Here is a 27,301-nt window from a genome sequence, read left to right on the forward strand (position 1 = left end):
GAAAAAAGAAAATCGAAAATCATTATTGAATGAACCAGCCAGACAACCGAACCGAAACCCCTAAGCCAACCTGAACCCAAAATCACATCTGTCGCTGCCCCGGTCGATCGTCTGCTGAACCTTAATGCCTCTTTCAATAGTCCCATTAGAGATTGTAGAAGCCTTATGAAACTTCCAGAGATCGTTGGAACCTAAATAATACTACTCAGAACTCAGAAGCCCCCATAGATCCACATAAGCCACTGCGTGCATCTGGCCATGTAGAGAGAGAGAGAGAGAGTAGTAGATGTCTGGGGAGAGAAGAGAAAGCAGCAGGCGGTGGAGAATAGTGAAGCTATTGTGCCCGGCGGCGTCAAAGGCGGCGACGTTGGCGGCGTGGGATGAGGAAAGGCTGGACCTTGGCTCCATAGCCCGCACCTTTGGGCTGGACCCCGCAACCCTGAAGCTGAACGGCCACTTCGTCAGCAGAGGGGCCGACCTCTTCGCCTCCTCCGTCACCTGGAACTCCCTCCTCTCCTTCTTCTCCCGCCGCGGCCTCTCCACCGGCGCCCATCACTCCCACCCCCTCATCGTTGACGGCAAGCTCTGCAAGCCTGGTTGTAAACGTAAGTCTCTCTGTGCCTGTCCCTCCCCTTTTTATGTTAGTTTCTTTTATATATATATATTTTCGATCTTTAATTTGCCGTGCTTTCTCTGTTTGGCCGCCGGGAAAGTAAAGTGTGGGAAATTAATTAAAATAGATAATGGTTAGACTGTGAATTTGTGTGATGCGGGGCTAACTTGTTGGGTTCCTGAGGATTGAAGGAAAACATGGATGAGGAGTTGGAATTTTTTGAGTTTTTGTATTGCTTTGAGACCCGGGAGATAGATTGAACCACCTTAATTTCTATGCCGACTGCCGAGAAAGTTTAGGACAAGACCCCAAAAAAATAGAAAAAGACTTGTTTTATATTATGGTTGCCGAGAAAATATAAAAGGGTATTCGAAATTGATGTTTTGAATATAACCAGCATTTTGGTTCCTCGGAATGATTGGGGAAAGAAATAATTCTGGGTTATTTGGTATCACTGAAAATTAAAAATTGAAACCAAAAAAAAAAAAATCGAAAACTCGACAACTTGGTTAGTTAATATTTTTAAAATCAAAATAAATTAAAATTTGGATTAAATAATTATTTATTTTTCTTCGAATCAAATAATAATTAAAAAAATGTAATTAAAATAATAAAAGTACAACATAATAGAGATAGAAATTATGAATATTATTTTACTTATTTATTGTATTTCAAAATTCATCTTAATTTTATTATTCATGAAGATTGAAAAATAATAAAAATATTTTGTAAGTAGCTTTTATAATTAATTTTTTTTAAAGCTTCATGCACATTTTTATTTTAATTTTTTTTTAAAATTCATCTTATCATTTTAATTGAGTAAAATGATTACAGTTAATTTAATTTTTCTTCAGAGATTTTGTATATTTGTATGATGCTTTATTTTTTATTTATTTTTTAATATTTTGAAATAATGGTGCCAAACCCATTGGTTATTCGACTTATCTATCGGAATAATATCATAATGTGACTCATCTCTTATCGCAAAATCCGAGACCTTAGATATACATGGCTCAGACATGGGAAAGTGGGGTGTTTCTGACCTTACCAAAAAAAAAAAATGGTGTGTTTCTTGTGACAGTATTATTGTTGATGTGTCTAGGTTGTGATTGTGCAGGAGCACATGATTCTGCAGATGCTGATTCTGGGATCCATATTCATAGCATTATTGAACTTGAGAATTTCAGTACTGATGGAAAACCAGATCCTGAAGAAACCAACTTGCTCAGGAAGAAGAAACTGCGGGAAGGCAATTCAGGTAGTATCTTTACTCTTGACTTTGCTAGCTATACTGAAATGGAATAGATTGGAAGTGAAAACTTGTATGGCAAATAGGTAAAATTATAAAGAACAAAAGAATAATTTCATTTCATTTAGTTCCTTCATGTTATGCAGACCATGAACTGAATTTATTAGCGAACTGTAACACTCTCATCCTCTCCATCACAGATACCTGCCTACCTTCTAATTTGTCTTGCTCGAGTTCTCATCAAATCACACCAAATGGGCTCATTGAAACAGCCAACTTGGGTATCATTTGGTTCTTTTGTCTTTTCAGACACCATTGTTTTCTAAAGCATGAATTTTGTGTTGCATTAGTTATTGTTTCTGGAAGTAAAACACTCCTACTTTCAGAAAAATGGCGACTTAATTTGTGGTTTCTTTTAGGATTTGAAGACGGGGGTAACCATAGTGGCCTAAAAAGAAAGCAATGGCTGGAAGGCATAAACCTGAGCAAGAGGTTGAGAATAGACGAGACAAACACCGGTACTACTTCGATGAGAGTAAGCAATACCTAATGTTTGGGAGTTTGGACTATGAATTTAAAATTACATGTATTTGGACAAAATTGATTACAAAATCATATTTAGTTTTGTTCAAATTCACACAAATTTAAATGCAAGGCCCAAAATTCATGGTGGCAAACACAATGTTATGGTTTTGGCAACCGATGATGTAGTTCTTAATTCCCAAAAGGCTTACCAGGTCTCTTGTTTTACCTTAAAACACTTTATTTATGAAGATGCATTAATTTTGCGGGGTTAATTGATTCCAGATTTGAAAGGAAGTAATGAGGGCCCTTTGCAGCTCAATCTTGAAGGCGTGGTTCCCATGCAGTCATCTGGGTGAAAAAGTGACGGATGAGAGATGAGGAGATGGTCATGGCTAGGGCGCAGTTTTGACTTATGATCCCCTCTGTGGCATGAAACTGTGCCCTTGGAAAAAGTATGATGATATGTTTGTGATGATAGTTTGCCCTTTGAAAAGGGAAAAAAGGTTATTAAGTTGAAAAATGCAAAATGGTTGAAATATATGAATCTCTTTGGATGCAATTCAAGCTCTTCCTCTTTTCCTCATTGTTTCCCAAGGCCGATTCAAAATTGTAAAGTTAGCTGAGTATATTTTTAGGGGAAGGATTTTCAACGCAGCGAAAGACGGTAACTATGGAACTTCCAGATCAATGCTTAGGTAGACAGATGAGTATCCAACTAAAACTCCTATTCAATCTTATGCTCCCAAAGTGGGGAAGAATAGCTTGTTGAGAGTAATTTCTCAGACGGTGATGAGATGACTTCAAGGTTTCCTGCTTCTACTTTAAAAGGTATAGAAGCTGATTATTATTTACCCTTAGTGAAGGATTAAAATTTTTGGGTATCTTTTCTTGTAAGGATGCATTTCAACTGTGGATTGTGGATTTTGGTTTCTTTGAAAAGGCTTTGGTTTGAAGGAGCAACTTGAAGCTCAAGGTTGGGTGAAAGTCGTGACATTTATCATGAATCAATCTCTTTGTTTGTACATCTGTTTTAATCTAATTTGGAACGAGTAGGATTACTTGAAGCATCTATATGATCTTATATTTGTTGTGTGCATATGGACGTTGAGGCAAAAGACATTTGCAAATGTATTTGAGGTCCCTAATATATTGGAGTTCAATCTTTGGGGAATTTTAAAGAGGGCAGGAAAGTTATATTTGGATTATCAAAAATCAAACCTGAGGGAATTGTTAAAAGAAGGCGAATTAATCTTCTAATCTTTATGTTGAATCATATAGTATTTGTTATTAACAAGAAATCTTTCTCATTGTTGTAGACATTTGATCAATAGGATGCTTGTGAAAATGAAGGTTGACTTTTAGAGTTACTTCAATACAACCTTACATTTATAATGTTCATTCTCTCATGACTCTAGGTTTGTTAAGTTTGATTTGGATTTGATAAAAAAAAAGAAAAGAACTTAACTAGTAATCTACCATTATGCCATCTACACCTACTAGACCATCTCTTATAATTCCATCACACATACTTTGCTTTGAATGTCTTTTATATATATATATATATAAAAGACATTCAAAGCAAAGTATGTGTGATGGATAAGAAGCAAGATTCTCTAATTAATAGAGTAGGAAGTTTCAAAGTTATGGTCTCCAAAAATTGCTAAAAGTTAAGAAACGTATTGAAGCAAAATTAAAATGACAAAATACTAATCTTGGTTCAACCTCACTCTACCAAAGTGATGAACCCTTCTAATTTGTGATCAATTATTTGAAAACAATATCTTTGTTTGTATGTGATATGCCCTAAATATATCAACCTCAAAGTAAAATGAAGTTAAGCCCCAGCATTGATGAGAGCGATCATTACCCAAGTCAATTGCTCGGACAGAGCAATTAGCTCCAACCCAATAATGACTAGAGAGATCCGCGCTGATGTTGTAATGGCCGGAGTGATCCATGCTAAGTGCTATAATGATAGATCTCCCAAAAGTCAAATTTCGCCACTATAAAAGGGGGGATCGCGGAGAGGCAAAGGTATCTCATTCTAACCCAAATTTACTGTTGCTTACAATTTCTCAAGAGCAATCCCTTACTTAGGCATCAGAGTGATCCCTCGGAGTACACCTCGGGTTCTCCAAGCCACTCATTTCTTTCTTTTTTAGGCGATCGAGATTGGAAGGTTCATCAGAGGTCCTTCGATTTTTTATTTTGCAACAATTGGCGTCATCTGTGGGAACGCTTATGAGAGGTGTTACATTTTATTTTCGATCTCAATTCTTGAATCATGGCAACAACCACCAATTTCAGGTCCGACCCTACTGCGGGTGATCAATCACCCAGTTTGTTCACTCTATGTTCGGAGACTGTTCAGAAGTTATAAGGGAGGAATTCCTTATCTTCCAAAGGAGAATGGAAGTCTCCCAGAAGAAGATGGAGGACATGTTCAACATGCTCTTACAACAAAAGAGTCATAGAGAACTTGTCCCCTGCTAACAGCCGGTTGATCCTGACTCACAGGAGAAAGTAGAAAACCCAAAGGAGAGCAATGGAAAACCAACCCCACAAAGAAGGTGGAGGACGCGAACAATATGGGAGTCAATGAGCGACGATCGAATGAGTTAGAGGAGAGAATAAAACAGATAGACCAAATAAAAAAAAAAATGATGAAAGAGGGTTGAACCAACCCCTTTTATAGAGAAACCTCATTAAATTCAGTGGATCCACCTTTCACCAAAGAAGTGATGGAGGTTCCGCTGGCCAACAAGTTCAAAATGCCAAATTTTGAAAGGTATGAAGGCTTGACTGACCTAGTTGATCACCTAGATTCCTTCAAAGTATTGATGCAATTGCAGGGCGCACTCGATGCAATCATGTGCTGTATATTTTCTGCCACTCTTAAAGGTAATGCAAGGGCGTGGTGCCAGACCCAGAAGCCTAGATCGATCAGCTCCTTCTCTGAGACGGAGTAGCAGTTTACTGGCTATTTCATCAGCTGTCAAAGGATCGCCAAAACCTCGGATCATCTTATGAGTTTGGTTCAAGGAGAACGGGAGACGCTGAAAAAGTTTATACACTGCTTCGCGACAGCAACCCTGGAGATCCGCAATCTGGATCACAGGGTTGCGCTGGCGGCCCTAACCACGACCCTCTAATCTGGAGACTTCCTATACTTGGCGAGGAAGGAGCCTTCAGCTGACAAGGGGGAACTGATGGTTAGGGTACAAAAATATATCAACTTGGAGAAAGTAATGGATATAAGGAGAGACCGGGCCAAGTTGAAAAGAAAGGGTGCCAGAGATACCGGTGAATCTTCTGGAGCTGGGAAAAGACAGGAGAGCTATTGAGACCCGAATAATTTTCATAATTTAATAATAGGAAAAGGAGAGGACAAGAATTAAAATTGGGAAATTAAACAGGGTCTCGTCGATGGGGACGTGTCTCATTGACGAGAAGATACCGAAAGGTTATGTAACGACCCCGACTCGCCACGTGGGTTCGGAGTGCTACTTTAGTGATGTCAGTGTACCTGATACCTTATTCATCAAATATAAAACACACATATGTAGCGGAAATAAAATATAAAATCCTCAAATTACATTACCAGAGTTCTAACTAGCTTTATACACAAATATATCCATTTTCACATAATTATATCCCATAAAACTAAACAAAAATAAAATCTCTATTTACACACTACCTACATAAATTTACACTTCTAGCTCGGTTCCTCTAGTCTGCTAGACTCGATCTCTAAGATTTCCTGAAAAGATAGTTTGTAAAGTAGGGGTGAAGCATAGTTCAGTAAGGGAAAGACTAAGTTAATATTAGTGTGTGACCAACATGTATTTAGTGTATAGAAAATAACCAGTTCACTAAGTAAATAAACACATTTATGAAAATATTCTTAATTTACACACACACACACACACACACACACACACACCATTAGCCGAGGATAGGGAAGATTACCCGCCTATACAAGTAGCTTCTCTCTACTCTAGTACCATTACTACTACTAGGACACTCACCTTTCTCAGTAAGCTCTTGAAGTTATCTTATTAATTAACCGTATATACATAAATTAAAAATTATGCATATAAGACACTCCCTGTGACAAACACGCCATTTACATCCCCATGGCATGGGTTGTGTGGCCCGAAGGCTGGACTAATGTCCTGAGGGATCCACCCAGATAGAAGTCATCAATACTCTTCGCTAACATACTCCGCGGGTACACGCAGCTCCAATTGCTGGTCCGATTGCCCTCACCGAGGGGGGCATTCTCCTCACGTAGGCAAATCGGACAAGGCCACCCTACACCTCTCAGCATAGGTGTGGGCGCACACGGTCACATAACAAATCTCTAGTAACGGTACCGTGTTCACACTACACTGGTCCCCAGGGTTCCTAAAACATATCATGTAATTTAGATAATAGAAAATACCATTTAAAATATCAATTCACATATATTTCCTGTTATTCCAAAAATCCGGCTCCCAACCAAAAATACAATTCGGCATATAGCCATCAATTAAAACTCGGCCCTCGACCGTCAAATAATAATTCCGGCCCTTGGCCAATCAAACGATGCCCGACCATTGGCCGTTAGTTCAAACCCGTGCATTTCATAAACAGTTCCAGTATTTCCACAAGCATTTTCAGTATTTTTCACAATAATTCCAGTATTTCAAAATCCTAAATTCAGATATACAATAATCCATACAAATTAAATCATCTGCCACATAATTTTCTACATTTTAACATATCCATATAAATAAACAAACTTTCCACCGTTCATTTTATTCAAAAATATCATACCATATATCTTACGTTTGTAAAACCCATTTCGAACGACTGGTTTTCAAAATAGCCTTTAAATTTCCAAATGAATAAATAAATAAATATATATATATATAAACATAATAGTTAAATGGATTCAAATTTTATAAAATTACTGACTTAACTTAACTTAATTCCCTTACCTGATTTCTAAAAAAACCCGCTAATACCCCGGCATACGCTCCAGGCGTTAAAAAATCCCTGAGCCATGAAATTCAAAATTTACTATATTATTCGTCACAATCCCTAGAGCAACTTTCTCTAAAATTTCCCTAAGTTCTGAATACCCTAAATATCATAATAAAAGTCTAAATTATTAAACTTACCCCTGATTTAGGATTGGTACCCCGGAACTCCAATTCGAAAACTCGCTCCAGTTAGATTGTAGAGAATCTCCCCACGAGTCTCCTGAAAATTTTCGTTCGTTAATGGGGCTTATAGTTTAAGAGAAATTGAGGTAAGTTTGAGATTTGACCTTACCTAGGAGATATGCCTACGCTGCTACCACGATAGATTCGTTCCAGTAGAAATGTCGATGGCGACGAGCAGAACCCAACGGTATTTTCAGATTTTTGATCGGCCGGATAACGGAGACGAAATGGAGGAGAGTGGGAGAAAAGAGACGAGGAGATGAAGAAGGGAAACTGCGCAGAGGGGGAGGCGGCGACTCTCTATTTGTCAATCTTGAGATTTTAATCTCAGGATTGATTTGCTTCTTATCAACATAACATATATTATTATAATATTATATTATATTATTCCATTAATAATAATAATAATTAATTAATTAATTAATTTTTTTAGGATCACTACAGGTTATTTTCTGAGCTCTAAATTTCGGCGACGAGGGGAATGCATCGTCGACGAACGTCCTACTTGACCTCGTCGACGAGGCCAGTGTATAAACAGCCTGAACTTTATTTTTCAACTGAAATTCTCGCACGAAATTCCCCCCCTCTCTCTATCTCTCTCTCTCTCTCTCTCTCTCTCTCTCTCTCTCTCTCTCTCTCTCTCTCCTATTTGTCTCTCTCACCTTCTCTCTAAGTTTTTGGGCCGGATTCTTACCGGTTCAACGATTCGAGGCCACCACGACGCTCCTAAGGAAGTTTTTTTCAAGTCTGCCGGAGCGAATCATTGGTGGGGTTGGTTTGAATTTTGTCCCAATTTCAGGGTAAGACATTTTACACAATATTTGCTTTTCCCACAGTTATAAGAAATGTAATATACGAAGAAATACTGATATTTTGTTTTGGGAGATGTTATTTTCAGGGTGTTGAGTGGGGAACCCTGCAGGTGTAGAGCCAGAATACAGTAGGGGTTTTTCAGAAATCATTTAAGGGAAATATGCTATACTAGGGCATTGTTAAAATGTTTAATAACAGATTATGTATGTATATTTACAAGCATGATGATCAGTTTATTTTACAGAATGTCATAAGTATTATTATTTCAGAGAAATTATAGATATGAAGCATGAGATTTTTATTACAAAGTTGTGTGGCCTGAGTTTATTATAGTTTAATATGTTGATTATGAAATTTTACACATACCCAGTGATATAGTTTATTTACAGAAAGTAATATTTATAGTATTTCTCAGAGTAACATGATTTTTAAACCATAACACTCAGGCAGATATTACAGATATTTTAGACAGATATTATAGATATTTCAGATAGATATTACAGACATACATTACAGATATTTCAGATAGATAATACAAATATTACAGAAAGATATTACAGATATTTTAGTTCAGATTTATAGTGTTATGGTTGTTTTGAAATCATGTTAAAATAACAAGATAAATATATATTTACATATATAGTATTACACAGTATTAAATCCCTGTGGAAATTACAGACAAATATATATACAGCAGAGCACGATACCGTTGCTATTACAGATAGAGTGCAACCATATAACTCAGATAGTATGTGGATTTCATCTAACCGTGTTAGGAGAGATTGTTGTCTCCCCCAGCGAGCTGGGTTGAGGTGGTTGGTTAGACTATGTTAGATTTGGAGATTGCCCAGAGATATTGCAGTGGGTTAGATTGGCGGATGTTACAAATATAGATTGACTTGCCTGGTAGGCCAACCAGAGTAAGTCCAGCTTACGGGCCGCACAACCCTATCATGAAGGGTTATATCATGATATACATAATCACAGGGTATAACAGAAGTTCCTATGTACAGATATATCACATAATAGTAGTTATATTTTCATATTAGCAGTATGTACAGATAGTAACTCAGATACATAGTTATATTTTAAACTGCTTTACAAGTGTTTTGTACAGTATATCAGCTTACTCGTTTTACAGTATCAGTACTATTTCAGTATGTTAAATATGTAACTTAGTCGCCACACACTAGTGATAGTATATTTTCTCTTACTGAGTGTTGCCTCATCTCAGTGACTTACTATTTTTCAGGAGATCCAGTTAGGCGAACAGATTAGACTCGCAGGTAGAGGTTGTCTTGCACTGCTTTTGCTGGAAGGGTAGGTGTATTTTTGGTGCGCCAGTGTTTTGGGGTAGATCCCAGGTTTTTGGGAAGCTATCACTGGGTTCTTTGTATTGTAAATATACTTCAGAATATTATAGTTTTCTGGTAATTGTGTATTTGATAGTTTACAATTTTTTGTATACCGCTGCTTAGGGGTGTATGACATACAGAGTTTTTCTCAGTGCTCCTTTGAGCCTGAGATATTTTCAGTAGTATTTCAAACATATGGTATTTATGTTTTATATATATGTTATGAAAAAAAAAAAAAATTTAAGCAGCAGGTCGTTACAATTTGGTATTAGAGTTTAGGTTGCTAGATTCTGTAGACTCTAGAATGCAGCGGGAACAATACTAGAATATAGGAGAAGAATTTGAGATTTGTTCTGTGGTCTAGATACATGATTTTCGTGGTGATTTCTGTGTTTTTCCTAGGGTGACGATTCTAGGAAAGTCATAGTAAACTATTGACGAGTCATGTATTTAGGTTGTAGGATTGAATTTTGGGTTAGGAACATGGGAGATTGTTAATAGAGAGTTTGAAATTTTAGTTGAACGGAATAAATTAGATCTGTACGAGAGATAGGATTTTGAAATGGTGTTTTATGTATTTTTAGGATAGATCTAGGGAGCAGTGGTACAAATGTGGGAGATGATAGACCAGGACCCTCCAGTGTGGGAAGTGGAGATACAGATGTAGTATTGCGCAGCGTCACCCAGTAGGTGATGACTGAGATGGCTAAGAGCGGGGGAGAGCGTGGCTGCACGATTGAGCAGTTTACGCGGATGAAGCCTCCGTCTTTTGTTGGAGGACTTGACCTGATCATAGCTGAAAACTAGGTTCAGGACGTTGAAGAGATCTTGGCAGTGTTGGCATGTATAGATGAGCAGAAGGTATCATTTGCGTCATTTAAACTGACAAGAGAGGCAAAGCAATGGTGGAGATCGTGTGGTTGATTGAGGAACAGAGGTCGGATCCAGTGCCAGTGTCATGGAATAGATTCAAGAAATTATTCTTCGACCGATATTTTCTTGCTATTGTTCGAAGCGCAAAGGTAGCAAAATTTCTGCACTTAGTTTAGGGGAAGATGATAGTGTCGTAGTATGCTGCACGGTTTATTGAGTTGTCCCGTTTCGCCCCACACTTGGCACCAGATGAAGAAAAGAAAGCAAGAAAGTTTGAAGAAAGCTTGAGACAGAATTTATTTGAGCAAGTCATCGGCTTTTGGGCTTAGAAATTTGTAGAGGTGGTGGATAGAGTGGCTATTATTAAGAGTGGTTTGCAGAGAGGCGCTGTGGCACAGAGTCAGAGGAAGAGGTTCGCACCTTAGGGTTATCAAGCGAGTTCCAGCTGAGGGCCATGAAGAGGAGATCGATATGGAGGTGGTTAGGGACAGATGACGGGCCGCGGTGGATCCCAGGGTGGACGAGCTATTCCTACCTATACTAGATGTTGCCGGAGACATCCAAGTGAATGTATAATGGGAGAGGAGATCTGCTACTGTTGTGGGAGACCTGGGCACAGATCTTGGTTGTGTGAGGGATTGCCAGTCCAGGAACTAGCTTCCAGACCGTATTGGGGTGGTTATCAGGCGCCCCGTGGAGACCAGCAGAGGAACACTGCACTGGCTAGAATTTATGCGTTGACATCGGGAGATGCTGAGGCAGTTGGAGACGTAGTTTCAGGTACCCTTACTGTTTTTTCATACAAAACTGTTATTTTATTTGATACAGGCACCAGCCACTCTTTTATTTCATCGGTGTATGCTAAATGGTACGATTGTTGGATGTTGGGTTGGCTATAACTACACCAAATGGAATAGTGGTGAGATGTAGAAGGGTACTTAGGAGCTTTCTAGTGATTATTCAGGGAAAGGTATTGTTAGCCGATCTTGTGATGTTAGATATGCAGGGGTTTGATATAATTATGGGTATAGATTGGTTGGCAATTAACCATGCTAGTATTGATAATCATTTGAAAGAAGTGATTTTCAGACCTCCAGGTGAGCAAGAATACAAGTTTCTTGGTTCACGTGTCCGTTCTTTACCACAGCTTGCGTTAGCAATTCAGGTAAGGAAACTGATTAAAGAAGGCTGCTAGGGATTTGTTGCCTACATAAAGGAATTGCCAAAAGAAGAATTGAAACAAACTAATATCCCTGTGGTCAGAGAATTCTCAGATGTATTTTCAGAAGAATTACCTAGTTTACCATCAGACTGTGAAGTTGAATTTACTGTGGATCTTCTACTGGGGTTAGTGCCAGTATCTAAAGCACCTTACCGGATGACCCTAACTGAGTTAAAAGAACTAAAAGATCAACTGCAGGAATTGCTAGATAAAGGCTTTATCAGGCCCAGCATGTCACCTTGGGGAACACCAATTCTATTTGTGAAAAAGAAAGATGAGAGCATGATGATGTGTATAGATTACAGAGAGATAATAAACTGACAGTTAAGAATAAATATCCTCTTCTCAGGATCGACAACTTGTTTGATCAACTTCAAGGGACCTAGGTTTATTCTAAAATTGACATTCAGTCTGGGTATCATTAGGTGAAAGTTAGGGCAGAAGACATCTCAAAGACGATATTTCGGATGAGATATGGGCATTACAAGTTCCTAGTGATGCCATTTGGATTGACTAACGCACTAGCAATATTTATGGATTTAATGAATCGAGTGTTCCATTAGTATTTGGACCAGTGTTTGTGGTTGTATTTATTGATGATATACTGATCCATTTGAGGAGTTTTGAGGAGCACGAGCATCATTTGAGACTGGTATTGCAAACGTTGAGAGGGAGAAAGTTGTACGCAAAGTTCAAGAAATGTGAATTCTGACTAAGGTAGATTTTTTTTCTTGGCCATGTGATCTTTGAGGCAGGTGTATCTGTAACGACCTCAAATTCTATGTCATTTTTTTTAACATATACTATTCTGATACCCTTTCTATGTAATCTCAGGCCCTAAAGAGGCACTAGGGTGTTCCTGTACATAATGACCATACCTACGCAACTAAAACATAAATCATACACCTATACATATCATACAATAATACCAGAATTCAGTATTTTCAAACCATAACTATATATTACATCTCTTCCTAGTTTCAACTACCCCAAAATACAAAATTCTTACACAAACTCACCCTACAATCAGGGTAAACGAGTAAACTCTATCTGTGAGCTTGATTTGGTTACCTAACTGGTTCACCTAGAAAATGTTAAGGTAATGGGGTGAGGCGACGCTTAGTAAGTGGAAATACGCTATTACTAGTGTGTGGCAACCAAGTTGCATAGTCATACTATTTAAAACTGTATAATTTGACAAAATAGTAAAACACATATATCTCATTTATAGTAGTTTAAAATATAACTGTATCATTTGGACTTTCTATCATTCATAGTGCTAATAACATACTATATTTAATAAATGCTGTAAAACTGTATACATATACATAATTGTACTCTTTCCCTGGGACTCTGTATGTCGTGATTTGACCCCTCATGACAGGGTTGTGCGGCTCGTAGGCGGGACTTACTCTGGTCGGCCCTCTAGGTAAGTCAATATACTCTACACTACCTCAGCCCTGTCAAACTGTATCCTCTCCTAAGCACGGGATTGACTGCTACCTTGTCAAATCAGCCCCCTCAACTCAAACTAGGGAGCTGCATCCTCTTCGAGCACGGTTTGACGGTACCCACACACTATCTAAGATATGTGGTTGCACTCTATCTGTATATAGCAATAGTACCGTGTTCTGTAAACTGTATCTGTCTGTAATTTTTTCACAGGGATCTGATACTATATAAGTACATATATATATATATATATATATATATATTTGCTGTTTTCGTCATGTTTTCAAAATAACCATAACACTATAATTCTGTACTGTAAATACTGTAATATCTGAATAACTGTAGCATCTTCATGCTATACTGTATAGTTTGTATATATACTCTGTCTGTATACTCTGAGTGCTATGACATTTAGGAAAACATAACTTTCTATAAACACTATACTTACTGATCTGAATAAACATCTGTATATAGTTATATATTTATCTATCTGTGTAATTCTCTGAATAAAAACTGTATATATACATACATCTGTCTGTATAATATCTAACTGTATTTATACATGCTGTATGACTTGATATACTGAAAAAAAAAAAACTGTATAAAACTCAATATCAGGTAATATGTACTTAGGCTACACATACTTTAAAAAAAACTCATATTCTGTAAAATTACATAATAACTGACAGACACACACACACACTCACACACACACACACACACACACACACACACACACACACACACACACACATATATATATATATATATATATATATATGTAAAATTTTTGTTAAATAATCAAATCTTCTAGCATAGCATATTTCCCTTCCCTTATCTCTGATAAGTCCCTACTGTACTCTGACCCTATATCCGCAGGATTCTTCACTCAACATCTAAAAAACGACATTTTTCGGAACAAAACATCAGTATTTTTCTGCATACAACATTTCTTATAACTATAGGGAAAACATATTTTGAATAAAATGCCTTACCTTGAGTTTGGGATGAATTTCAAATCATCTCCACTAATGATTCGCCCCGACAGACTTGCAGAGAACTTCCCCAGTAGCGTCGTGGTGGCTTCAGATCGTCAATCCGGTGAGAAACGGGGCCGAGATCGAAGAGAGAAGGAGTGGAAGACGTTGGAGAGAGAGAGAGAGAGTGTGTTTGCTGCGCCAAATTCTGCAAATTAATCCGAATCTTCACTATTTATAGCCTTGGATTCATCAACGAGACACGTCATCTCGTCGACGAGTTTTGAAGAAAGTTCATCGACGAACCTGCACCTATTGTCGACGAATTTCAGACTTCCAAAAACCCCCGCCTCGGTTTTGCCTCGTTGACGAGGTCCTTATGTATCCTCGTCGACGAATCCCTTGTTTTCGTCGACGAGGTCCTGATTAATTTCTCAGGGTATTACATTCTTCTCTCATTATAAAATTTCGTCCTCGAAATTTATTATTCATGTTGAACATCATCTATATAATTTATCATCCCAAGCGATAAATGGTCTACTTATTTTATTACTCACTCTCACTTATGGCAAAGGAATGCTGTGGTTACATACTATGTTCTGGGAGATTACACATAAAATTAAAAGACTACCTACTAGTTAAATCATTACATATACCTGCAAAAGAAACTTTATCTAACTACTTATACTTCACCTGTTAACACTAAACCTTTTGGAACAATTGTGAGTATTTCTGTCTTATTTCATCCTCAAGTTCTCATGAAGCTTCATTTATAGTATGATTCTTCCACAAAACCTTCAATAGCTGAATTTCTTTCGTGTGCAGTTTTTGTGTCTTCCAATCTAAAATCTGTATTAGTACTAACTCATAAGCTAGTGAATCTTTAAGTTCTATTTCTGCATAGCTGATTATGTGTGAAGGATCTGAGACGTATTTTCTTAACATAGTAACATGAAACACGTCATGAATTCTAGTCAGAGTTGGTGGTAAAGTTAGCCTATAGGCAACTGACCCAACTCTCTCTAGTATCTCAAAAGGGCCAATATACTTAGGGCTCAACTTGCCATTCTTCCCAAATCTCATAACTCCTTTCAGAGAAGTTATCTTAAAAAATACTCGATCTCCCACATTGAATTCTAACTCTCGGCGGCGAGTGTCTGCATAGCTTTTCTACCGACTCTGCGCGGTGTTGATTCTTTCTTTAATTAGTCGGACCTTATCACACGCCTCCTGTATAATCTCTGGACCCAACACTTGCCTTTCACCTACTTCATCCCAGAAGAGAGGAGAACGACATCTTCTACCATACAATGCCTCGTAGGGTGCCATGCCGATACTAGCTTGATAGCTGTTTTTGTAAGCAAATTCGACTAATGACATAAACTGAGTCCATCTACCTCCAAAGTCAAGCACACAAGCACGAAACATATCTTCTAGTGTCTGAATCGTCCTCTCACTATGACCATCTGTCTGAGGGTAGAAAGCAGTGCTAAATGCTAACTGTGTACCCATAGCCTTTTGAAAACTTTTCCAAAACCACGAAGTAATTCAAGGGTTTTGGTCGGAGACTATGAATATTGGTACCCCATGGATACGAACTATCTCCTGAACATATATTTCTGCCAATCTGTCCATGGAGTAACCAACTTTAATGGGGATGAAATGAGTGGTCTTTGTTAGACGATCAACAACCACCCAAATTGCATTCAACCCATGTCGCACTAGTGGTAATCCCGTAACAAAATCCATCGAAATGTGATCCCATTTTCACTCTGGAATGAACAATGGTTGCAACTATCCTGCCGGTTTCTGGTGCTCAACTTTAACCTACTGGCACGTCAAGCACTGCTACACAAATTCAACTATCTCCCTCTTTATTCCACTCCACCAGAAATACTTTCGCAAATCCCTGTACATTTTAGTACTGTCGGGATGAATCGTGTATAGGGATCTGTGAACCTCCTCCAATATAGTTCTCTTGATCTCAGTATTTGCAGGAACACATAGCCTAATACGGAACCACAGGGCTCCATCATTTGATATGTTGAACCCCTCTTCCTGACCATCCTGCACTCTAGCCATCACCTTTGCCAATTCTGCGTCATCACTCTGAGTTGTCTTAATTTTCTCATATAGTGCAGACTGTACCACTAGATTGGTAATAAATGCCTAAAGACTATCCTCCACTAACTCTATGCTGAGCCTTTCGAAATCCATCAAAATTGGGTGCTGAATCTCCATGACTGCCAGTGCCGATCCCCCGGATTTCCTGCTCAGAGCATTAGCTACCACATTTGCTTTCCCTGGGTGGTAACTAATGGTGTTGTCATAATCTTTAATGAGTTCAAACCACATTCTTTGCTTCATATTCAGTTCTTTCTGGGTAAAGAAATATTTTAGGTTCTTATGATCCTTGAAAATCTCACACTTTCCACCATATAGGTAATGCCTCCAGATCTTAAGTACGTACACCATAGCAGCTAACTCCATATCATGCACGGGATAGTTCTTCTCATACTCTTTTAAGTTGTCTAGACGCATACGCAATAACTTTGCCGTGCTACATCAATACGCACCAAAGTCCCTTTAGGGACGCATCACTATATATCACAAAATCGTCCTCCCCTGATGGTATAGCTAGTACCGGAGTTGAAACTAACCGTCACTTTAACTTCTGAAAACTCTGTTCACAATCAATGGTCCAATCAAACTTCATGTTTTTTCCTTGTAAGTCATGTTAATGAACCCGATAATCTAGAGAAGCCATCTACGAAACGCTGGTAATAACTTGCTAATCCCAGAAAACTCCTGACCTCCTGAACATTGCCTGGTCTTTCCCAATTCACCATTGCCTCTATTTTACTCAAATCAACGGATATACCTGCCTCAGAGACCACATGGCCGAGAAAATTAACTTGCCTTAACTAGAACTCACATTTCTTTAATTTTGCATACAATTTTCTCTCTCTCAACATCTGCAACATCAGCCTTAAATGATACTTGTGCTCCTCACAACTTCTCGAGTAGACCAGTATATCATCAATAAACACAATCACAAACTAGTCCAAATATTGATGGAACACCCAATTCATTAAATCCATGAATACTGCTGGTGTGTTAATCAACTCAAATGGCATCACTAAGAACTCATAGTGCTCATATCTGGTTCAGAATGCGATCTTCGAAATATCTTCTACTTTAACTTTCACTTGATGATAACCTGATCGCAGATCAATTTTAGAGTAAACCCGGGTCCCCTGGAGTTGATCAAATAAATCGTCGATTCTAGGGAGAGGATATTTATTCTTGACTGTCAGTTTATTTATCTCCTTATAATCGATACACAACCTCATGGTCCCGTCCTTTTTTTTTTCACGAATAGAACTGGCGCTCCCCAGGGCGATACACTGGGCCTGATGAAACCTTTATCCAACAATTCCTATAACTGTTCTTTCAATTCTTTCAACTCGACTGGAGCTATACGGTATGGTGCTTTAGATACCGGTGCTGACCCTAGCAACAGATCTAGAGTAAACTCAATCTCTCGGTATGGTGGCAAGCCAGGCAATTCCTTCGGAAAGACATCTGGAAATTTACGCACTACTGATATATTAGTTTGTTTTAGTTCTTCCTTCAAAGATTCCTTTATATATGTAACATACCCCTAGAAACCACCTTGTAGCAGTCTCCTCACCTGAATAGCCGACACCAGCTGTGGCGAGGCACGTACGCATGATCCCATAAATCTGTATTCTTGCTCGCTAGGGGGTCTGAAAATCATTTCTTTCTAATGGAAATCAATGCTAGCGTGATGTATAGCTAACTAGTTCATGCCCAGTATCACATCAAACCCCTGCATATCTAGGACCACTAGATCAGTTGGTAGTACTATCTCTTGAATACTTACTGGAAAATTCCGAAGTACCCTCCTGCATCTTACCATAGATCCCATCGGCGTACCCACAACAGTTCTACATCTAATGGCTGTGTCTCTATATTTTCATATACCCGCCGATATAAAGGAATGTGTGGCACCTGTATCAAATAAAACAATAACTTTATATGGTAAAGCGATAAGAATACCTGCAACTATGTCTCTAGCCGTCTCAGCGTCATCCGGTGTCAACGCAAAAATCCTCGTCGGCGCAGTGTTCCTCCGCTGACCTCCGTGGGGTGCCTGGTATTCACCCCGAAATGGTCTAGGAGTCGACACATAACCTGGTGGCATTTGACAGGATCGAGCCATACCCGTAGCCATGGCAAACATTCCCTCCCTATCGACACTCACCAGGATGTCTCCGTTTACATTTGGTACAAATGGTGGGGGGCTGACCACCCTGAAATCCACTTTGCTCTATCATCTGTCTCTAACCTCTGCCAGATCTACCACCTCTCCAAGGGCCTTGGCTGGGACTCACCTGAAAACTCGAGGGTGTGGTCCTCTTCTTCTGACTCTGTGTCTCAGTCTCTTTTAGTAGACTCTCTTTTGCTATAATGGTCCTATCAACCAACTTTGTAAAATCTTGGACGCTCAGTACCACCACCTACCTGTAAATATCTCGCCTCAGGTTTCTCTCGAACATTCTGGCCTTCTTTATTTCATCAGTGACGATATACGAGTAGAAACACGAGAGCTCGAAAATTTTGCCGCGTGCTGCTGGACTGTCAATGACCCCTGGGACAGACACAAAAATTCCTTTACCCAAGCCTCTCTAACTGAGGCAAGATAGTATCTATCAAAGAATACGTCCCTAAATCGAGCCCTAGTCATCGATATTGGAATCACCATCTGCTCCTCCAACAATCTGGTGGCTGCCCATCGTCTTTTGGCCTCCCCCACGAATCTATACATGGCATATAAAACTCTTTGCTCATCGGTGCAGTGATGTATGTCAGATCTTCTCACCTTCCTCAAACCAATACTGACTGCAAGTGCCCGGGTCAGCTGCTTTAGAGAACGCACCGACGGGTTCATCGCAAAAATTTCTCTATGGTACATCCTGGAATTGGAGATGGACCTCTTATCTCTAGAGCTTGCCCTATCTCAGCCTAAACTGCTGAGCCACACTACGTAGCAAACATCTAACTCCGCCCTCCTAGTAGACGGCTCAGTACACCGTCCCTTCTAGCGTGAGTGCTATTGCTCGGGGTCCATCTTCTACTTATAACAGAACACCATTTCAGAAATCCTATTTTCCATTACAAACCAACCTGATTTTATTTCAACTACATTCAGATTCTTTGATTAACATATACCTCATGTTCCTGACCAAATCAAATCCTGCAATCTAACCACATGCCTCGTTGATATTTACTACTGGCCTTTTACAATGTCCTCCAGGAAAATCACAGACCGATGTCGAGAAAATCTTGTTCAGATCACATGTAAAACCTCAAATCGTTCATATATTGTGGTTTGTTCCCGTGCACTTAAGTCTACCGACCCTAGCAACTAGGCTCCCAAATACCAAAATGTAACGACCTCAAATTTACGTCATTTTTTTCATATATTGTTCTGATCCCCTTGCTCGTATCTCGGGCCCTACCGCGACACTCGGGCCTTGTTTCCATGATCCATAACGCCCATCCTCGCACAGACGAAAGACAATAAATTCCTTGCACCTCTTGACGCATATACACATACGAATTCGTATTTTCAACCCTAGCTATATATTCCATCATCTTCCCAGTTTCAACTACCCCAAACACCAAATTATTGCCCAAAACTCACCCTAACCACTACGCAGGAGCCCCCGAGTAACCTCTAGCTTGATCTGCTCGTTAGATGGTTTCCCCCTACCAACATGTTAGGTAATGGGGTGTGAGACGACGTTTAGTAATGGAATCGCTATTACTAGTGTGTGGCAACCCACGTTGCATAGTCATACTCATTTAAACCTGTATAATTGACACAATAGTACAACAAAGATATTCATTATAGTAGTTTTAAATATAACGTATCATCTGCCTTTCTATTCATTCATACGCAAATCAAAATATTATATTTAACAACTGTCTATAAAACATATATACATATACCATACAATTGTATCCCTTTCCTGGCACTCTGTATGTCATGATTTGACCTCTCATGCCAGAGTTGTGGGCCGTAGGCAGGGGAGTACTCTGGTCGGCCATCCCGGTAAGTCAATAACTCTCACTTACTCCGGCCAGCCAAAATTGCTCATCTAAGCACAGGGATAGTGCTACACTCGTCAAGAAGTCGCACCCGTCACCCACAAATAGGGAAGTACATCCTCTGTCCCAAGCCATGGTTTGAGGCACCCACACACTATCTGGGATATGTGGTTGCACTCTACCTGTATAAGCATGAGTTACCGTTCTGTAAACTGTATCTGTATGTAATTTTTCACGGGGATCTTTAATATCCCAGATTCCCTAGCGATAATATCTATATGTATATTATTTGAGGCTGTTTTGTCCGGTTTTCAAAAATAACCATCAACACTATACTTTGCTGTACTGTACAATAATGTAGTATTTGACTACTGTAGCCTCTTGATGCTATATTGTATAATCTTATATATCATACTTTGTCTATATACTTTGAGTGTTCTGCCTGAGGAACCCATAATTTCTCTACAACTACTTCTATTACTTTCGCTTTGAATAAACATCTGTATCTTTAGTTAATATTATTTATCGCGTATTCTTGAATTACAAACTGAATATGGAGATATACATACATCTGTTTGTATAATATTTGACTTTATTTGTACATGTTGTATGACTTGATATACTAGAAAAAAAACTGTATAAAACTCTATATCGGTAATATGTACTCAGGTCACGCATACTTTTAAAAAAACTCATATTCTGTAAAATTACATAATAGCTTATATATATATATATATATATATATATATGTAAAATTTCTGTTAAATAATCAAATCTCCTAGTATAGTATATTTCCCTTACCTTATCTCTGAAAAGTCCCTACTATACTCTGACCCTATATTCGCAGGGTTCTCCACTCAACACCCTAAAAACGACATTCCCCAGAAAACAAAACATCAGTATTTTCTGCAACCCCATTTTCTCACAGTCGAGCCGTCCTTTGAATAACAAGGTTTACTTGAGTTTGGGATGAATTTCACATAATCCCCCACCGCTCTGCCCGGTCTCCACACTTGAGACCTTCCCGGAGTCTCGTGGTGGTTTCAGATCGTCGATCCGAGCGCCGGGGCTGGGATTCGCCGCCATCGCCGGAGTGTACGACGTTTGAGCGAGAGAGCTGAGAGAGAGGAGCGAGGCGCGAGTGTTTGCGGTGCAAATTTTGAAAATTATCCGGGTCTCAATTTCTGCCACGGATTGTTGACGAGTCTTTGAAGAACGTCGTCGACGAACTTACACCCTCATATCGCCAAATTTCCGGACTTCCAACCACCCCCATCTCGGTCTTCTTGTGATGAGGTCCTAGGTTATTCCTCGTCGCCGAACTCCCTGTCTTCATGAGGGTCCTGATTAATTCTGGGGTATCATTAGTTTACTTTAGTTGACCCCAGGTGTCCGCCGCGGGCCGTCGGTCCTGGGTACGGCCCGGAAAGGAACTGCTCCCGAAGTTCGAAGTTTCTAGGGTTCGCCGGTTTTATCGCGGTGATTACTGTTGGAGAGTTTTTTTTCACGATTTCTTCGGCACGTTGACGCGACTTATGCGGCCCCCCATGTGACATCACTTGGACTGATGCCTTGTGAAGATCTAGTGAGCGAGCTTTGTCGCGAGTGAACTAGAGTTTGGTACTGCCTAGTGTGGCGTGTATCCATCAGGGAGGATTGGTTTGTAATCATAATGATGTGTCCCTAAGGGCTGGGTGCTCTTGGATGCCGCTGGACCAGGTTATCGCGTATCTGTCAAGATCGCTTAAAGCCTCCGGAAAACTTATCTGGCTTGCTGATTTGGAGGCTCGCCTGCATACGTGCTGTCTGCCCTCAAGATTGGAAGGCGATTATCTATATGGTGGGAAGTGCAACTTTTCCCCGCTCATCACCGTTGAAATATTTTTTACTTGCAAGCTTGAAATATGGACACCAGCGATGGTCGGCCATGTATTCAACCTCTGACGTCATATTAGTTACCACCTGGGGAAAGTGAACATGGTGGCAGATGCTCGGAGTAGGAAGTTAGTGGGTCCAGCACTGGCAGCTATGGAGGTTCAGTACCTGATCCTGATGGATCTGGAGAGACTTGGTGTGGAGTTGGTAGAGGATGATCCATAAAAATTTGTTGTCAGCCTAGTTGTTCAGCCTACACTATATGATAGGATTAAAGCCACTCAGGGTGATGACGTAGAGTTATTAAAGGTAATAGCCAGAGTACGGGATGGTCAGGGAGAGGATTTCAATATCTCTGATGATGGAGTTCTGAGATTTCACACCAGATTGTGTGTGCCGGCAGATGAAGATATTAGAAGAACAATTTTAGAGGAAGCTCACAGATCACTATACACCGTCCATCCTGGTAGTACTAAAATGTATAAGGATTTGCGAAAGTATTTCTGATGGAGTTGAATGAAAAGAGAAATTGTCGAATTCGTATAGCAATGTTTGACGTGCCAGCAGGTTAAGGTTGAGCATCAGAGACCAGTAGGGTAGTTGCAGTCACTCTTCATTCCGTAGTGGAAATGGGATCACGTCTCTATGGATTTTATTACTAGGTTATCACCAGTACGACAGGGACTGAATGCAATATGGGTGGTTATTGATCGTCTAACGAAGACCGCTCATTTCATCTCGATTAAAGTCGGTTACTCCATGGACAGGTTGGCAGAAATATATGTTCAGGAAATAGTTCGTGTCCATGGTGTACCAGTATCCATAGTTTCAAACCGAGATCTTTGGTTTACTTCACGATTTGGAAGAGTTTTTACGAGGCTGTGGGTACATATTTAGCATTCAACACTGGTTTCCATCCCCAGACAGATGGTCAGACTGAGAGGACGATCCAAACATTAGAAAATATGCTTCGTGCGTGCGTGCTAGATTTTGGGGGTAGCTAGACTCAGTTTATGCCACTAGTTGAATTTACTTATAACAACAGCTATCAGGCTAGTATCGGTATGACACTCTACGAGGCATTGTATGGTAGGAGATGTTGTTCTCCTCTTTTTTGGGATGTAGTAGGTGAGAGGTGAGTCTTGGGTCTAGAGATAGTACAGCAGGCGTATGATAAGGTCCGACTAATTAAAGAAAGAATCAGTACTGCACAGAGTCGGCAGAAAAGCTATGCAGACACTCGCTGCTAGGAATTAGAGTTTGACGTGGGAGATCATGTATTCTTGAAGGTAGCTCCTCCGAGAGGGGTTATGAGATTTGGAAAGAAGGGTAAGTTGAGCCCTAGGTATATTGACCTTTTTGAGATACTAGAGAGAGTGGGGCCAGTTGCCTACAAGTTAGCCTCGCCGCCAGTTTTGTTTAAAATACACGACGTATTCCATGTAGTTATGTTGAGGAAGTATGTCCCAGATCCATCCCACATGATCTGTTATGCAGAAATAGAACTTAAAGATAGTATAGATCTTAGATAGAAAGACACAAGAATTGCATACCAAAGAAATTCAGTTAGTAAAAGTTTTGTGTAGGAATTATGCTATAGAGGAAGCTTCTTGGGAGCTTGAGGAACAAATAAGACAGAAATACCCGCAATTATTCCAAGAGGTTTAGTGATAATCAGGTAAAGTGTAAGTAGTTAAGTAATGTTTCTTTTGCAAGTACATATATTAATTTAGTTAGTAAGTAGTCTTTTAGTGTTATATGTAATCTCCTAGAACTTAAAATGTAATCACGATGTTCCTCTACCATAAGTGAGGATAAATAATAAAATAAGTAGATAATTTTTCTTCGGAGAATAAGGTTTGGTACGAATAGTAAATTTTGAAGACGAAATTTTATAAGGAGGGGAGAACGCAGAGACCCGGATAATTTTCATAATTTAATAATAGGAAAAGAGAGGAAAATAATTAAAATTAGGAAATTAAACAAGGTCTCGTCGATGAAAACAGGGGATTCGTCGACGAGCACATATGAGGGTCTTGTCGACGGGGAGGTGTCTCGTCAACAAGAAGATACCGAGAGGTTATTTTCTGAACTCTGAATTTTGGCAATGAGGGGAAGGCATCATCGACGAACGTTGTACTTGACCTCGTCGACAAAGACCAGTGTATAAATAGCCTGAATTTCATTTTTCAGCTGAAATTCTCACGCAAAATTCCCCCCCTCTCTCTCTCTCTCTCTCTCTCTCTCTTGTTCGTCTCTCTCACCTTCTCTCTAAGTTTTCAGGCCGAATTCTTGTCGATTCAACGATCTGATGCCACCACGACGCTCCTGGGAAGTTCTCTTCAAGTTTGCCGGAGCGGATCGTTGGTGGGGCTGGTTTGAATTTCGTTCCAATCTTAGGATAAGGCATTTTACACAATATTTGTGTTTCCCACAGTTATAAGAAATGTAGTATATGAAGAAATACTGATATTTTGTTTTGAGAGATGTTGTTTTCAGGGTGTTGAGTGGGGAACCCTGCAGGTGTAGAGTTAGAATACAGTAGGAGTTTTTCAGAAATCAGGTAAGAGAAATATGCTATGTTAGGGCATTTTTAGAATGTTTAATGGCAGATTATGTATGTATATTTACAAGCATGATGATCGGTTTATTTTTCAGAATATCATGAGTATTATTATTTTAGAGAAATTACAGATATGAAGCATGAAATTTTTATTACACAGTTGTGTGACCTAAGTTTATTATAGTTTAATATGTTGATTATGAAATTTTACACATACCCAATGATACAGTTTATTAGCAGAAAGTAATATTTATAGTATTTCTCAGAGTAACATGATTTCTAAACCATAACACTCAGACATATATTACAGATATTTTAGAAAGATATTACAGATATTGCCGGTAGATATTACAAATATTGCCGATAGATATTACAGACATACATTACAGATATTTCAGATAGATAATGCAGATATTACCGATATTTCAGTTCAGATTTATAGTGTTATGGTTGTTTTGAAATCATGTTAAAACAGTAAGATAAATATATATTTATATATATAGTATTACACAGTATCAGATCCCTGTGGAAATTACAGACAGATATATATATATATACACAACAGAGCACGATATCGTTGCTATTACAGATAGAGTGCAACCACATAACTCACATACTATGCGGATTCTGTTTAACCGTGTCAGAAGAGATTGTAGTTTCCTCAGTGAGCTGGGTTGAGGTGGCCGGTTAGACGATGTTAGATTTGGAGATTGCTCGGAGAGATTGCAGTGAGCTAGATTGGCAGATGTTATAGATATAAATTGACTTGCCTAGTAGGCCAACCAAAGTAAGTCCAGCCTACGGGCCGCACAACCCTATTATGAGGGGTTATATCATGATATACAGAATCCCAGGGTATAACAGAAATTCTTATGTACAGATATATTACACAGTAGCAGTTATATTATCATATTAGCAGTATGTACAGATAGTAACTCAGATACACAGTTATATTTTAAATTGCTTTACAAGTGTTTTGTACAGTATATCAGCTTACTCGTTTTACAGTATCAGTACTATTTTAGTATGTTAAATATGTAACTCAGCCGCCACACACTAGTGATAGCATATTTCCTATTACTGAGCATTGTCTCATCTCAGTGACTTACTATTTTTCAGGAGATCCAGTTAGGCGAGCAAATCAGGTTCGTGGGTAGAGGTTTTCTTGTGCTGCCCTTACTAGAAGGGTAGGTGTATTTTTTGTGCCCTTGTTTTGGGATAGATTCCAGGTATTTGGGATGTTGTCACTGGGTACTTTGTATTGTAAATATACTTCAGAGTATTATAGTTTTTTGGTAATTGTGTATTTGACAGTTTACAACTTTTTGTATGCCGCTACTTAGGGGTGTATGACATATAAAGTTTTCCTCAGTGTTCCTTTGAGCCTGGGATATTTTTAGTAGTATTTCAGACAGATGGTATTTATGTTATATATATATATATATATATATATATATATATATATGTTATGAAAAAAAAAAATGATTTAAGCAGCAGGTCGTTACAAGAGCAGCAAGCCACAAAGCAGCTATAGGGGATTGAGACATACCTGTAAGTTTAAATCTTATACTCCCTTAAACGCACCTCGAACCAACGTGCTAATGCGCATAAGAGGGAAGGGATATGTTTCATGGCCCGAGCCTATGTGAACACCCTTGTATAAGCGAAATATGTTGAAGTTCTATTAGTTCCACCGGGATCACGGGCACGATACGAAGTAGTGCATTCACCTCAAAAATGAAATTAAGGCCTTGATTAAAAGAGGGCATCTGTCAGGGTTCATGAAAAAATGGGATCGCCAAATGGAAGTTTGTGAATAGAAAAAGCCTGATGTAGAAGAGAAGGAAAAGCAGATCGTCGGAAAAATTGTCGTGATCTTTGGTGGAACCGATAATGGTGGTGCTTGAAAAAGATATGCCAAATAGGTTCTTTTAATAGAGGGAAGGGAGCTGAACAACAAGAAACAGAAGTAAGAAGATACTATCACCTTCAACAGTGAAGATGAGGAGGGAGTGCAATAGCCTCATGACGATGCTTTGGTGGTGTCGCTACTGGTGGCCAACTACAAGGTAAGACAAATGCTGATACACAACGGGAGCTCGACCAATATAATATTCTGGTCGGTGCTCCAAGAGATGAAAATCGGTAAAGAACACCTGAAACCTATCTCCACCTCATTGGTTGGATTTTATCACTTAAAGGTAAAATTCCCTACCCCCCACGAATCTGGGATGATTAAAGGAGATCAGATGGCAGCCCGAAATTGCTATGTAATGGCATTGAAAGGCAAGAATGAGGCACAGGAGGCCCTAATTGTCGAAGACCTAGAGGTAGGGGAAGAATATCCACAAAACCGCACGCTTGACGAAAACCTTATGAACATTCCCATAAATGGCAATCAAGAGAAGTGTGTACAAATTGAGAGTCGCTTATCAG

General features: G+C 39.2%; 1 protein-coding gene across 8 annotated transcripts; it reads left to right on the forward strand.

Moving 5' to 3' along the window:
* LOC131156298 (uncharacterized) lies at positions 1-26,234 on the forward strand. 8 transcript variants are annotated; one of them, XM_058109858.1, is made up of 6 exons: positions 63-605; positions 1,731-1,871; positions 2,063-2,143; positions 2,282-2,397; positions 9,663-9,730; positions 25,985-26,234. In XM_058109858.1, the coding sequence occupies exons 1-6, from the start codon at positions 287-289 to the stop codon at positions 25,995-25,997; spliced, it is 738 nt and encodes a 245-aa protein (XP_057965841.1). In that variant the 5' UTR covers positions 63-286; the 3' UTR covers positions 25,998-26,234. The 8 variants fall into 8 exon arrangements, with proteins under 8 accessions (XP_057965844.1, XP_057965843.1, XP_057965841.1 ...); XM_058109861.1 differs by lacking the exons at positions 9,663-9,730; positions 25,985-26,234 and adding an exon at positions 2,670-2,946 and having other exon boundaries at positions 1-605; XM_058109860.1 differs by lacking the exons at positions 9,663-9,730; positions 25,985-26,234 and adding an exon at positions 2,670-2,946 and having other exon boundaries at positions 15-605; positions 2,282-2,380.
* The last annotated feature ends 1,067 nt before the right edge of the window (positions 26,235-27,301 follow it).

The sequence above is a fragment of the Malania oleifera genome, chromosome 5, assembly GCF_029873635.1.
Source record: "Malania oleifera isolate guangnan ecotype guangnan chromosome 5, ASM2987363v1, whole genome shotgun sequence".
NCBI lineage: Eukaryota > Viridiplantae > Streptophyta > Magnoliopsida > Santalales > Ximeniaceae > Malania > Malania oleifera.

Excerpts from the sequence above, each read along its gene's own strand:
- LOC131156298 (XM_058109858.1), top strand. The coding sequence starts at position 287 with ATGTCTGGGGAGAGAAGAGAAAGCAGCAGGCGGTGGAGAATAGTGAAG. Across the intron at positions 1,872-2,062 it reads ACTGCGGGAAGGCAATTCAG|ATACCTGCCTACCTTCTAAT; the intron begins GTAGTATCTTTA and ends TCTCCATCACAG. Across the intron at positions 2,144-2,281 it reads CATTGAAACAGCCAACTTGG|GATTTGAAGACGGGGGTAAC; the intron begins GTATCATTTGGT and ends GGTTTCTTTTAG.